This window comes from Ovis canadensis, chromosome 18, assembly GCF_042477335.2.
Source record: "Ovis canadensis isolate MfBH-ARS-UI-01 breed Bighorn chromosome 18, ARS-UI_OviCan_v2, whole genome shotgun sequence".
NCBI lineage: Eukaryota > Metazoa > Chordata > Mammalia > Artiodactyla > Bovidae > Ovis > Ovis canadensis.
In genome coordinates, this window is record NC_091262.1 from 48,586,641 (window position 1) to 48,600,743 (window position 14,103).

At 45.3% G+C, this 14,103-nt stretch overlaps 1 protein-coding gene across 7 annotated transcripts in view; it reads right to left on the reverse strand.

Annotated features, from left to right (window-relative positions):
- Window positions 1-225: 225 nt before the first annotated feature.
- The window catches only part of STXBP6 (syntaxin binding protein 6), a 269,983-nt gene continuing 256,105 nt past the window's right edge, over window positions 226-14,103 (reverse strand). For all 7 annotated transcript variants that reach the window (XM_069560223.1, XM_069560224.1, XM_069560222.1 and 4 more), the window contains 2 exons: window positions 8,484-8,641; window positions 226-2,646 (listed from right to left, as the gene is read on the reverse strand). In XM_069560223.1, the coding sequence (XP_069416324.1) occupies window positions 2,623-2,646; window positions 8,484-8,641 (182 nt within the window). In that variant the 3' untranslated portion in view covers window positions 226-2,622. The remainder of the gene's footprint in view (window positions 2,647-8,483; window positions 8,642-14,103) is intronic.

Here is a 14,103-nt window from a genome sequence, read left to right on the forward strand (position 1 = left end):
CCTGTACATAGGTATCTAATAGTACTAGGGAAGAATACTACAGCTACATCCAGGAAGAAGTGAGAGCACTGGGAAGACTCTTTTTTTTTAACGAGTTGTCAGTACAATCTAAGAAATCCTTCACAGAAATGTATTTCCAAAACTCAATAGTGAAGTGCAGAAACAAAACAAAGAAATTAAATGTCTTTTAGCAAGCCACTGAATTGGTCCCAAATGAATTGGTACCACATAATGTGAGTCATTTTAGCAATTTCCTCTAGGTTAGATTGTATTAATACTTTGTACTGAAGCACCTTCTACAAAAGGATACCAAAGAACCTCACGTGTGTCTTCACAAGGCTTGCTTTTCTGCAAAGTCAGGAGGTCTAGAAGGGACTGGGGCTGCTGTTGGCCCTCTCTGCGGGTGGAGGCCTAGGCAGGACTTGGACACAGGGAGGTCAAGGGCATGACCACAGCCTGGAGGCAAATCAATGGAGGAAGCTAGTACTGGTGCAGATAGACTTTCTTCCAATCGGGATGTCTTCCAAAAGACTGAAGTTAAAAGGATAAACAGAGAGTGAGCGAAGAGGGGAAGATGTGAACTAGTGATATTTATGAAGGATGACTATCACAGGTTTACCAGAGAGGAAAAAAGAAAATCTCACATTTCACAGTATGCTTATGACCTCACCCTCTGCTACTTTAGAAGCAGCTTCACAAAAAATACTTGGCAACACATTTAATTTTTGCGTTTGGCTGATTGTCAGGGGTTTGAGATTTACTCTTCTAATTATTTATATCAACTATCTATCTCTGAAGCTAGGATTCAATTTGGGAAGATGTATATGTGTGCCCATGCATGCTTCTACTAAATGGAGGTCTGCAAAGAAAACCTATTTGGTGTGATATTTTCAGCTTTTCTTAGAAATTATAAATGCTTCTAATAGTACTCACCAGCTAATAAGTTCCTTGCTTCTTTTAAGTTTTAAGACATCAAAAGAAAAGTACAAAATATTATAGTAAACTTATATAGTTTACCCTATAAATTCTACAGAGTTTCCTTGAACTGGATCATCTCCCTAAGAGGATTCAGAAATTCTTCTCTGGTAAATCTCATCTCCCTTTTGACACCCACCAATAGCCTGATTTTCTATCTCCCTGGGAAAGCTTTAGCAGGAGAATTTAAGCTATTTAAATCAGCATAAATAATCCCAAAGTCATCCTGTGCTGCCATGTAGAAGCTACAATACACATGGCCTCAGTCGGCTCAATAGGTAGGAAGGAATAGAAAGGGTCCTGATGATCCAGGCAGCTTAAAAATCAACGCAACACAGCAGGAGGCTGAGAATGTATCTGGGATGTGCAGCTTGCTTCCTTGTTTCAGAAAGACAAAGCACAGCTTTATATTTAGCATTTTAACCCTCTAAAAAACTGAACTCTCAGACTGAAAATCTGGGTCCATGTTGAGTGATACAAAATCAGGAGCTGTAATGAACCAATTTCATTCATTCTGACTACAATGTAAAGGCTTCAGGACTATGTTGTTCTATGTCGGATGAGGCAAGTTGTAATTGCCATGAAATGCAATTTGTCAAGAACCCCGCACTTTCAAATTACATTAAACAAATAGCAGTAACAACATCAAAACATCCAAAAATCAGATACTGAGAACTGAAGGCCATTTCCTAAGGACATCATGAGGGTGTCACTAAACAGGTATGTCTTTGTGAAAAGAAAAAAGACTTTAAATATATTATCTTTTCACAGTATCGTTTACACCGAACTTTATCTGGACAAATCAATTCTTGATAAAAATCCAAGCTCTTTTCAAAACCAGCTACCATAATTTGGGACAATGACAAAGAAATGTTCATGAATTCACATTAGTTTTTAAATAGGCTTTTACTTAGGTCTTTAATCTCAAATTTTTATCATTCATACGGTAATTCTAAACAATCAGCCTGGAAACAAGTAGTGGGAGAATTTAAACTGTAGCTCAGAAAGTAGATTTCTATCTGTGATTCTTATTTGTTTTTTTTTGAATGCTGGTGATGGCTCATGCAGAAAATTACCACACAAAAAGCAAAAATCAAAGACTGCTGTTTCTCCTGATAAATCCAATTGTTTTCCATAATACAGATTTATGTCTCAGGATATAGAATCTTAGGCTTCAAATTAAGAGTAGCTAAGAGCCTGAGTGAAACCAACCTGCTTGACTTTTACTTCCAACCAGGAACAATAACATCTGATATCACATTAAAATGTCTTCTTGCTTAATATCAGGAAAAAAAAAATACGGTTTAGACCTAGCTCAATATATCATTTGGTCCAGATTTCATATTCAAACTACCAAAAAAAAAAAAAAACCCTTAAAAAAAACACACATACAAACACACGCATACACAGAAAAAAAATGAAGCTGATACTATGCAGCATTTCTTAGCAAGATTATCAGGGAAATGTATTAATATAAACACACCATCTTTTCTCTCATATTAACATCTGAAAAGGAAAAACAATCTAAATGTCCATAATTTGGTGGGGGTTGGGGGCTGGAGAAGCAAGCGGAGGTCCGGAGTTTCTTGTAAAAACTGCTGAACAAACTTCAGTTTCTCTTAAGAGGTCTCTGGGAGAGGCAGTTTCTCAACATTTGTGCTTCATGGCAAGCTAAGGAGAGAAAGGGACAAATGTGAGATGATATCAGCAGTGGGGAGAGTGCACTGGTTGCTTCTTTCCCAAATCCACGCTGAGCAGCAGCACCAATATTTTATTTGCTGCGGCAGATCACCACTCCTGTTCGCAGTGGCACCAAGGAAACGTGCAACACTCCCGACACAGTCCACTGAGCACTGCAGCTTCACTCCTTACAGCACGCTTGCTGGGGCAGGTGTCCAGGGAGGGTGGTGCTCTATGGCATTCCTTCCTGCCACTGAAGGAGCAAACGGAAGAGGCAAAGTATAGGCAGAATGAGTGCCCCACCCTAGCAAAGCAACAAAGGCATCTGGGCTTCCAGGTTACTAGTTATCCAGGAAGACCACTCTTCAGTTTCAAGTATTTACTGACAAATCACCAACTGTAGAGAAGCAATCTGCAATAATCCACGTAATATCCTGGACGTTCAACCAGGTTCGAGGCACTTGACAATTAAGACTGCGTAACCAACCAGGACTGAACAATAGATCAAATTCAAACCTTGACTTGCTGCTCCCTCTGGTATTTGAAAAATGTGGCTCATTGAAATGTTAGATCTTTAAAAATGGAAACACCAAATACCACTGTATCATTAAATAGTTTCCCAAGCCCAGCTGGAGCCCATGATGATGTATTTAAGGAAACGTATGCAGGTACAAAACAGAAAATTAAATCTGACATTGCCTTCCTTAGCCAGATCCTTTCCAAGGAGCCGGTACACTGACGTGAAGCAGGGGGCAGGGTGGAAGCTGAATTGTGATTCCTTGGGGGTCTATAGAGTTTGATATTAGGGATTAATCCCTGGGGTTGGAGCTGGACTGGAGGTAGTTACATTGTTAAATTAATCTCTACCTGGGGGCTTTCCTGGTGGCTCAGATGGTAAAGTATCTGCCTGCAATGTGGGAGACCCACATTCGATCCCTGGATCGGAATGATCCCCTGGAGAAGGGAATGGCAACCCACTGCAGTATTCTTGCCTGGAGTATCCCATGGACAGAGGAGCCTGGCGAGCTACAGTCCATGGGATCTCAAAGAGTCAGACACCACTGCTGTGCTAAGTGCTGTGGGTTTTTGCCAAGAAGATGGCAGTGGCTCCTAACTCCTGACCTCCACGAGCTGATAGTCCAGGAAATACGATGGGTAGCAATTGCAGATCCAGGACCCTTCCTCTGATCAGTCCCACTCTCCAGCCACCTTCTGAGTCCCTCCACTGTAAGGCCTCCACTTCTTGCTCTGTCTCTAGTTTCAATACATTATTTAGCAATGCGAATCATTCAAATCAACACAGAGCTGTTAAGTGTTGTGCATAATGAATACCAACCATAAATATTTGATCAGAGCTGCTGTCTTGTTGTTCACTGAGCTATTAACCTTCAGCTACTGGGCTTGTGCCAATTTACGCAGTCATTCATCCTCAGCAGCGAGCCTGCTGCTACTCACACCAGCCCAGTTACCTCTCTCATGCAGCTGGGGTTGGCACTAAGGGGAGCCCCAGCCGGGTGGGGCGTGCCAGCTCAGTTTCACAGAAATACAGCTGGTTTGCACGTTTTGCTATTTGAGGTATTTCTGCCTAAAGTGGCATCACTTCCATTCTACCTCATTTTGGTTTTTTTCTTTAATTTCCTGGGAGTTAGAAACTTTAGAATATGGAAGGCAGGTGCTTTCCATAAGCACAGATGTGTTTATGACCTTTAGCTCTAAAGTCACAAGCGCTCTGTCCCTCAGTTTCCCTCGTGTCTATGAAAGTGAAAAGTGAAGTTGCTCAGTCGTGTTCAACTCTTTGCGACCCAATGAACTATACAGTCCACGGAATTCTCCAGGCCAGAATACTGGAGTGGGTAGCCTTTCCCTTCTCCAGGGGATCTTTCCAACCCGGGGATCGAACCCAGGTCTCCCGCATTTCAGGAGAATCCTTTACCAGCTGAGCCACAAGGGAAGCCTGTGTCTATAAATATCTCCAACTCAAATGCTTATGAATTAATGTAGAGGGTAAGTTAAAAATTTCCTTTTTGCTATATTCTGTTTTCTTATCTCATGGAAAGCTTTCTCTTTACAAGCTGTGTAAATGACTCCATCTAAATAATAATGATAACAGTAATAATAATAGAAAATATTCTTACTCATAAAGAAAGTCAAAGTGTTAGTCCCTCAGTCATGTCCGACTCTTTGCAATCCCATGAACTGTAGCCCGCCAGGCTCCTCTGTCCATGGGATTCTCTAGGCAAGAATACTGGAATGGGTAGCCATTTCCTTCTCCTGGGGATTGAACCCGGATGTCCTGTATTACAGGCAGATTCTTTACCATCTGAGCCACCAGGGAAGCCCATACAGGGGGATTCTTTAAGAGGCCTGGACTCTTGAGGTCCCTTCTGGCTCAGATGCACAGGGAGCAGATGACTGGAGTAGGGACAGAGGCAGTCATTCCCTGCCAGGGAGGGAAATGCCACTTACCACTCGCTCCCCCACAAATGTGGGCTTGTGCAGAACAGGGCAGATCACTGTTCTTTCCTGCAGGAAATGTCATCTGAGGATGCCTAGGTGTGGGTTTCGCTCTTGCCTGCTGACTCACCAGCCGAGGCAAGCATCAAAGCACGGCACACACTGCACCGCTGTGCTTTTTGAAGTCGCGAGAGTGACCAGGCCTGCTTTGTGGCTGAAATGGACTTTCCTAAGGTCTGAGGCTGTGCCAAGCTCATAGCTCAGGAAGGAACCACGCTTCCCCAAGCCAGGCTGAACAGAGCTGGGGGAAGAGAGGGGTGCAGACACATTTCCATCGTCTCTACAGGAGACAAACACCCACGTATCTTGATGGCAGGGTCCTGCAAAAGTGATCCACTCTCTAATGTACCTGGGTAAGCTGAAAAAGCCAGAAATGCTCTTCTGTTGCAATCCACCCGGAAAGCGTGCCCTCCTCTCCAGCCGAGGTGGCATGTCCTTGTTCAACCAGGGAGCCCAGAGCAATGCTCACCCAGAACTGCCCTTCTTGTCAGGGCTCTGACATGAGCACTGTGTCCTGACTGCTAAACACAGCCCATACTTTCTGAGTCAACACAGCCACGTTTGGGGTGTGGAAGGCCTGGGTTCCACTCCTGAAGTCTCCTCACCAGCAGGCCTGGCAGAGGCTCGGCCAGCAAAATGACATCTTCATGGTCAGCCTACGCCATGGGACAAATCAGGAGTCCTAGTCCCTGGGAAAATAGCCACACCTTATCTAAAGAGGTCAACCTCCTTGTTAGGAATACTGCCAATGCCGGTGATTCATCAGCGCGCATCCCCAGTTTTAGAAAACTGCAAGTCTGGTTATCATAGTGTCTCTTACACTCCCTCAAGCACACTAACAGACACTAGCGGTGCCCCCACCCTTACGCCACTCACAGAAGGGGAAACCAAAGTAAGTGGAGACTGCCCCCCTCCTGCCTCTTCTCCATGGAAGTAGGTAACTAGCTGGCGCCAATCCTCCCAGTGGTCAAAGCCAGAGACCCCTGTGCCTTTGGTGGCCTAATCAGTTTCTGTTCTGACAGGTCCCCTTCTTAAGGGCTGCTTTGTGTTTAGAAAGTGTTGGCACTGCATTCAGCAGGAGGCCCTCCCACCCCACACTGGAGGGCACAGATCTTCACCACCAGTCCCTCCCCATCCCTGTGCTGGGGTCCTCAGTCACATTTCTCCAACCCCCCCCTGCCAGTGTTCATCATGCAACAATGGATTAGAGCAGGCTCAGCAGAAACCATTTCTTATGGAAACAATTAAAATTAATATCAGTTAAGATTTACATGCACCAGGTACTGTGCTAACCGATTTATAGGTTTGAATGCATTCAGTTCTCTCAACACTTCGGGAGAAAGGCACTATTTTTAGGTAGAAGGCCTTACTGATGAGGAAACACGGGCTTAGAGAAATTAAGCCCCTGCCCAAGGTCACTGAGGTGGTAAATCAAACAGCAGATGTTAACTACATACCATACTGCCTTCCCAACCACCTAGCACACTTGGCCACAGTATCATCAGGGAAACCCGGTGAGCAGGGCCAAGAATTCTGGCCATCTGCTTAGGGTATCCAACGCCAGGTCTGCACAGCCTTCTCTGAGGTGGGTACTGACATGGATGACCTCCAGGTATTGTCTACTCTGCATCAGGAAGAGCGATTTCACAGACTTCCTTGGTAACCTGGTTCATTGTCCAATCAGTAACCTTAACTCTTGTTTTAGCAGAATGGTATCCGTGCACTACTGAGTGTTCTTTTCTGTAGGACAAGACACAAGAGAGGAGTGCTACAATATCACCCCCTTCCCAGTTGAAGACAATTAAAAAATACTTCCCTTTAGCCTTGAAATCAACACTGTTTACGTGCTTCCCCAGACTTTCACTGCCCTTCCCTCCCTTAAATCACTACAGTTGCTGTTGCTATAAATGCAGTTGGGGGCGGAAATTCTAGCTTCTCCACTCCATCATTATTTCTCTATCATGAAGGCTGCAGAAGGGGTGAAGGGAACCATAATTCTAAGCTCGTTCCCTCTGTGACAGCCGTGGCAAACCAGGCTCTGGCCCCCAGCAGGGGTGCAGTACAGTAAGACGCTGTCGTGAAACCACAAGACAGGTCTGTGCAAAGGGGGTGCAAGGGAAGGCAAGATGCAGCCACACGGATCTGGATCCACGGTGGGGCCTGGGCTTAAGCTTTGGGAAGGGGCCAGTCCAGCTCAGCTGGGGAGATGGTTCCTGTTACTTTCAGGTTGTCCATTTCTGTTTTCTCAGCAAAAGTGGGCTTTTCCTTTGAAGCAAATTCATTGTTTTCTTCCCCTAAAGGTCACCTGAAAAGCCTATCTTGAAAGGCCAGATCATGTCTCTGACACGCTAACCATTATCAGCAGACGTTTCTGGAAACCCCAATTCAAATCACCAGCCAGAAAAGAACTGCCCTTTGACCCAAAGCACGAGAACAGTAATAAATCCTCTTTATCACCTGACCAGCGGGGCCTCTCTTTCCCGTCGTTTGTGACTGCCTTAGATAGCTGGCTGCCAATAACAACTTCCCTTTCTGAAAGGCGCATCGTTTTCAGTGCGTGTGTGAATGTGTATACCTGAGGTATGTGTGAAAGGCCATTCTCTGCACCCAGAGGCCGGTGGAAATTTTGCAGGCAGCTCTGTATCAGTCAGCCTTAGAGGTCCAAGGCCTCTCTGCAGGGGACACCAGCCCTGACGTGCCCTGGGACTAGAGTTTGCTTTTTATATGGTAGAGAGATAAGAACACAGGATGCTAGGCTTGTGACCAGAAAGGAACAGCAAGGAAAAGTAAGCACAAGAGCCCACAGTCCTCTTTCAAGCCCCGGCCAACAGAGGAGGGATATTCTGAGACCCCCACCTACATCCTGTTCCCTGAAACTAGAGCCTTAAACTTCTGGGTAGGACCTAAAGATGGTCCACCATTCCCAAAGATATGGGGTCAGAGTCAGGGATGAAGCCAGGAGAAAGGAGATAACCAAATACGTAAAAGAACTCTTCCACCGCACATACAACTTATGAAGTAGCAGAACGGAATTGTACACAGGGACGAAAAAAGAAAAAAGGCTCAGTTTTGTACCTCATCATGGCAACCATCGGAGAAGGAAATGGCAACCCACTCCAGTATTCTTGCCTTGAGAATCCCAGGGACATAGGAGCCTGGTGGGCTGCCGTCTATGGGGTCGCACAGAGTTGGACACGACTGAAGTGACTTAGCAGCAGTAGCAGCAGCATGGCAAACATATTGATAGAAAGTTCTGGGCCCCGAAGCTCCCTGACCGCCCAGAGCTGAGTGCTCCGCTGTGCAGAGAGACCCACCTTGTGTGCAGTTTCCGCAAACTGCTGGGCGCTGTTCTTCAAGTCCTCTGTCTTCTCTTCTGCACGGCCTAACCGCTCCCCGCGCTCGTTCAAGGCCTGGCTCGCTTTCTGTACTGCGCTGGTCACGCTGTCAGCCGCTGAATGGAGGATGCTGTTTCCTGAAAGAGGACAGCAAAAGCATCAGAAACTAACTTGGCTGACCTGCAATGACAGTATCCCCTCCGCGGGTGCTGCTAAGTGACTTCAGTTGTGTCCAACTCTTTGCAACCCCGTGTGTAGCCCGCCAGGCTCCTCGGTCCATGGGACTCTCCAGGCAAGAACGCTGGAGTGGGTGGCCACGCCCTCCTCCAGGGGATCTTCCCGACCCGGGCATCGAACCCGAGTCTCTTCCGTCTCCTGCATTGGCAGGCAGGTTCCTTACCACTAGTGCCACCTGGGAAGCAAGCAAGGTGGGTCAGATTCTGGAAAGGCTTGGAGGGTCTATGAAACGAGTCGGCTTTCCTTCTGACTCGGACTGACTGATGCACTTGGAGGAAGAGTACCCACTGCCTGCAGGACCTGGGCAAGTGCTGAAGGCTTCTCTGCACGCTGATGCTGAGAGCACTCATTTCCATTCTGTTCTGTCTGGTGGGGCTCAGAAGGATGGGGTCCATCTGGATTTAGGAACTGATGGAAATTCTAACAAGTTCAGAGAATGAGGCAAGTTCAGTGAGACATATCTAGATCGTATGAGCATTTCCTCTTGAGCTGGGTTTAAGTGAATCACCACAGGAAAACTGGGGATCCTGAATGTCCCTAGATACGATGCTCTGTGTTCCTTTCAACTCTTCCCTTCTGTTCTACCCCTTCCTCCCTAAATGTACGGCCCCATACAAGAAGCTGTGGATCAGAGTTCACAGGAGGTATGTCAGTTCCTAACCTTGAATCCCGAGCCATGGCCTGGTTGGTTGGTCGGTCCTCTTTGCCTCTAATCTCAAGTATATGAAATACGGGGCCCTCAGCCCTGCGCAGAGCCTGCAGGTAGAAAACTGAGGGCAACCTGCCCTAGAAGGGACTCAGCACTCCCAGACTCATGAGCGATGACACCGAGAAAGTTGAAAGCATCATCACATTTCAGATGGTTTTGCATCCCTGACATCCCACGTACCAGGTCTAGAAAAGAGAATTCAGCAGTGAAGAACCAGCAGATGCGTAACCCTCTGAGACCTAGCAACTTGCAAAATTACAACCAAAGGAGATTTATAGCTATATTTTGTTAACACCGAGTAGAAGATATTTAAATGGCATTTTATGTAATAGCTTTATGTCTTTGAATAAGTTTATTACATCATTTAACTTTGTATCTGGAATGGATACATTGAGCCACAGACAGCTTTTAATAGAAATGCAATTTCCATGGGTCTCAACTGCAAAGGCTTCCTAATTTCTCCTCTGTGGGAACGGCCTGTGGTTTGTGGAAAAGGATCTCAGGCAAAGAAAGTGCCTGACCCATAGGAAGCACTTTGTAAATTGTTTTCCATTTTTCTTCTTTAGGGGTGGATTTCAAGGGCTTCCACCATGCACTAAGGGGAGGAGAATGGAGTTAACTTACTGCTACTCAGATGCATCACCCACCACAGGAGCCAAGGTACGTCAGCACAGATTAGTAGGGAACAGAAGAGATGTGGCTCTGGAGAAACTGATTAAATACTGGGTTGGAATGGAAGGCTGAGGTCTTCAGAACAGATTTAAGAGGAGAAATCTGGTTTCCCTTTGCTTTCATATCATGGTTATGATTATAGCCCTGGGCTTCCCTGGTGGCTCAGATGGTAATGCCTGCAACTGCGTGAGACCTGGGTTCGATTCCTGGGTCAGAAGATCCCCTGGAGAAGGCAGTGGCAACCCACTCCATTATTCTTGTCTGGAGAACTCCACGGACAGAGAAGCCTGGCGGGCTATAGTCCATGGGGTCAGAGAGAGTCAGACAGAACTGAGTGACTAACACTTTCACCACTGCTTAATAGCTGAATAGTATTTTGCAATCAGAACACATCTTTACGAATATTATCTCATTTGATTGTCACAAAAATTTTACTGAGAAGGCTGAGGCTAGGTGAGGTTCGGTGACTTCCATGAGATCAAATCACCAGGGAAGTGACATAACGAGCCCTAGAACCTGGTTTCCCAATGACTTTTCCTTATTCTGTACCTTCCTCTTTGCAGGTATGGCATCAGTCACAGAAAACCATCACTGTGACCGAGTTGTGAACAGACCAGCATAGATAGGTTGTGACAAGTTATTTCCCAAGGTAACACCTGACTGTTTCTGCCATAAAGTTATTCTTTTTGGTAAATGAAGAGTTATCACCTGAGCTGCATTGCAAGCCAAGTGCTCCCTAGCAAGAACAGGCCAAAGAGATGGAATGAGAAGATGGAAAAAGAACTGAAGGTGCAGATGGGTGGGGAAGGGGGCACAAGAAAGTCTTCTTCCCTTCCTTCTTCCTTCTGCATGCCCACAGCTCAGCAACCAGAAGCTAGAGAAAAGATGGGGTGGGGCATAGCCAGGAACAGCTACATTAAACCAAAGGGACTTTTAGAATTAGCTACCAAAAATTTGGTAGGGGGCTTCCCTGGTGGCTCAGATGGTAAAGAATCTGCTTGTAATTCAGGAGAACCAGGTTCAATCCCTGGCTTGAGTAAATCCCCTGGAGAAGGGAATAGCAACCCATTCCAATATTCTGGCCTGGAGAATTCCATGGACATAGATAGGAGCCTGACAGGCTACAGTCCATGGGGTCGCAAAGAGTTGGACACAATTGAGCGAATTACACTAGGCACCAAAAATTTAAGAGGGCATATAACCATACTGGATAGCTTTTTTCCCATCAAACTGACCCTCGTGATGCCCTCAAAGTTAGACTCTCCTTGAATGAATCTGCTCTGCAGAAGCCATAGTGCATTCCTGTAGCAACTTAACTTTGTACAAGATATCAGGTCAGTACTGCACCCAGTTTTATATGATACTGTTTAACCAGCAGGTGTTACAACTAAAAGAGAACCAAATGCTGTCTTCATTATTCAGTGATGACACTGCCGACCACTATCAATACATAAATCCACCTTCAGTTATTTTCAGCCACGAGGATGGACTGAAAAGTCTCATCACCCCAGCTGAAATGTCCTCTCCTGGCTTCAATTCTACCCATATCGCAGGCTTGGTGAAGCCCCATTGCCTTTCTCTAGCTTCAAGTCAATTCCACTCTCAACTTCCTGGGAACTGTCTCTAACCTCCTTAGGTGACTGGTCAAGTACAGTCATGGGCAGTTCTTCCACCTCATTTCTTCACCTGTAGATGCAGTGACTTCCGGGCTGGATTATCAATCCCCCTAGGGCGCCCTTTGACCCTGCTGATCATACCCTACATCTTGAACCTTCCTCCTCCTGCTGTCTTCCTCTCTTCTCTCTGAGGACTTGCGAATGCTATAACCCCAGGGTTCTGTCCTTGGCCCTCTACTCTTGCTCTTTCTGCAGACTCTCCCTGGGAGAGTCAGCTCACAGCTGACTCAGCTCACAGCTTCAATGACCAAATTTATGGGTTTTTTTCCCCTAGGTTATGCTGCTGAGACTCCAGATCCATGTTTTCTTACCAGGCAACTCCAGATGAGTCACCCAAAGCAGTCTTGAATTTAGTCTGTCTACACCTGACCCCATTATCACACCTGTTTGCCCTTTGGAGTCCCCTGCTCAGTCAGTTACCCCACTGACTCCTCAAATCAGAAATCTGGGAGTTGAGTCCGGATTTCTCCCTTGCTTTTACCACACACAGCTAAAGGTCATTTGCTGTCCAGCTTGCTACTCTCTGCCCTCTTTGCTATCTTCCTTATCTCTGTATACTGATCCAGTCCCTCTTGCCTTCGGAATTACAGCAACAGCCTTCTCTCCTTAGGTAACCCCACACCTTTTTGGATCCATCTTCCATACATTTTTACTGAAAACTTTTAAAAAGGCAAATTTGTTACCATCTTCTCACTGATTTCAAGATAAAAATGAGACCTCTCCCCTGCCAATCTCTTTCAGCTCATCTCTTAGAATCTCAAATTTTTTCTCCTATCTAGCAATCCCCAATCCCATGCTTTGCCAAGTTACCTAAATTTTCATAGATGTATCATGCGTCTTTTACCTGTATGCTTTCGTGCTTACTGCTACCGCTGCTTCTCATCTTAGCCTTCCCGCTTACTTCTATGTGCTTCAGTATACTTCAGAGCTCTTTCATAGGAAAGCTTGTCATGTTTAGCCCATCCAAAATCATTGTTGCCCCCAAAATACACATTATAAGACTGTGTCTATTTCAAATGGTGCATTTCTTATAATGCATGTAATTGTTGGGTATCTACTGTGATCTCCTTGAAGCGGGAGCCTTTCTCACTTCTGTATCCACAGAATATAAAGTGTAAAGTGTAAATGAAGTCACTCAGTTGTGTCCAACCCTTTGCGACCCTATGGACTGTAGCCTACCAGGCTCCTCTGTCCATGGGATTTTCCAGGCAATAGTACTGGAGTGGATTGCCATTTCCTTCTCCAGAGGATCTTCCCAACCCAGGGATAGAACCCGGGTCTCCCGCATTGTAGACAGACGCTTTACCATCTGAGCCACCAGGGAAGTCCTTTCATAGAATACAGGAGACACTAAAAAATGTTGGCTGACTTAGAGCAGGAAAAATATATCACCCTTCTAATGATTTCTCCACGGCTTAGCAGAAGCTTGGACACATGATTGATGCTGTTACATGATCTAACTAGGTCCTAAAATCCTAAACTTGCCAAATGACTAAGGATTTAGTCTGTGTCTAATGCAGCTAGAGGTGCTGTCAAGAGTTCAGTGAATTAAGTCAACAACAAAATGCAAAAAGGGGAATGCTTCTGCTATAGTAAAGAGCGAGTTTATATTAAAAAATATGTTGTTGCTGCTGCTGCTGCTAAGTCGCTTCAGTCGTGTCCAACTCTGTGTGACCCCATAGACAGCAGCCCACCAGGCTCCGCCGTCCCTGGGATTCTCCAGGTAAGAACACTGGAGTAGGTTGCCAGCTTTAAAATAAACAACTATAAGGTATAAAGATAGCAATAGCTTTTAAATCCAATGCAAAAGTAACAGTTGACTGAATACTTACTGTGCTCTACGCACTTACTAAAATCTGTTCCTCACAACAACCTTACATGATGGCACATTACTGATCCTATTTTTATAGATGGGAGCACCAGTGGACAGAGAGGGTGAGCAATGCGCCAGGGATCACACAGTAAGTGAGGAGCAGAGCTAGGTTTTGCACCCAGGAAGCCCAGCTCCAGAGCCAGTTCTCTGACTTACTGTTATTCTGGCTCTCCATGGGAATGTTCCTGTATCTGAGGTTAGTAATACAGTCTGCATTAACTGTATGGACTGGAGACTTCAGTGGAGCAGTTCCTAAAGCATTTCTTAAATCCACAATACAAAAGAAAACATCTTATTATTACAAGCTAAAAAAAACCTTACTACAGAAAATTTAGAATACGTATTACTATAAAAAGGCAATAAAATTGTTTAATATTCAGTTCTTTAGAGATAACCACATTTACATTTATAGAACATTTTGTTCTGGTAATT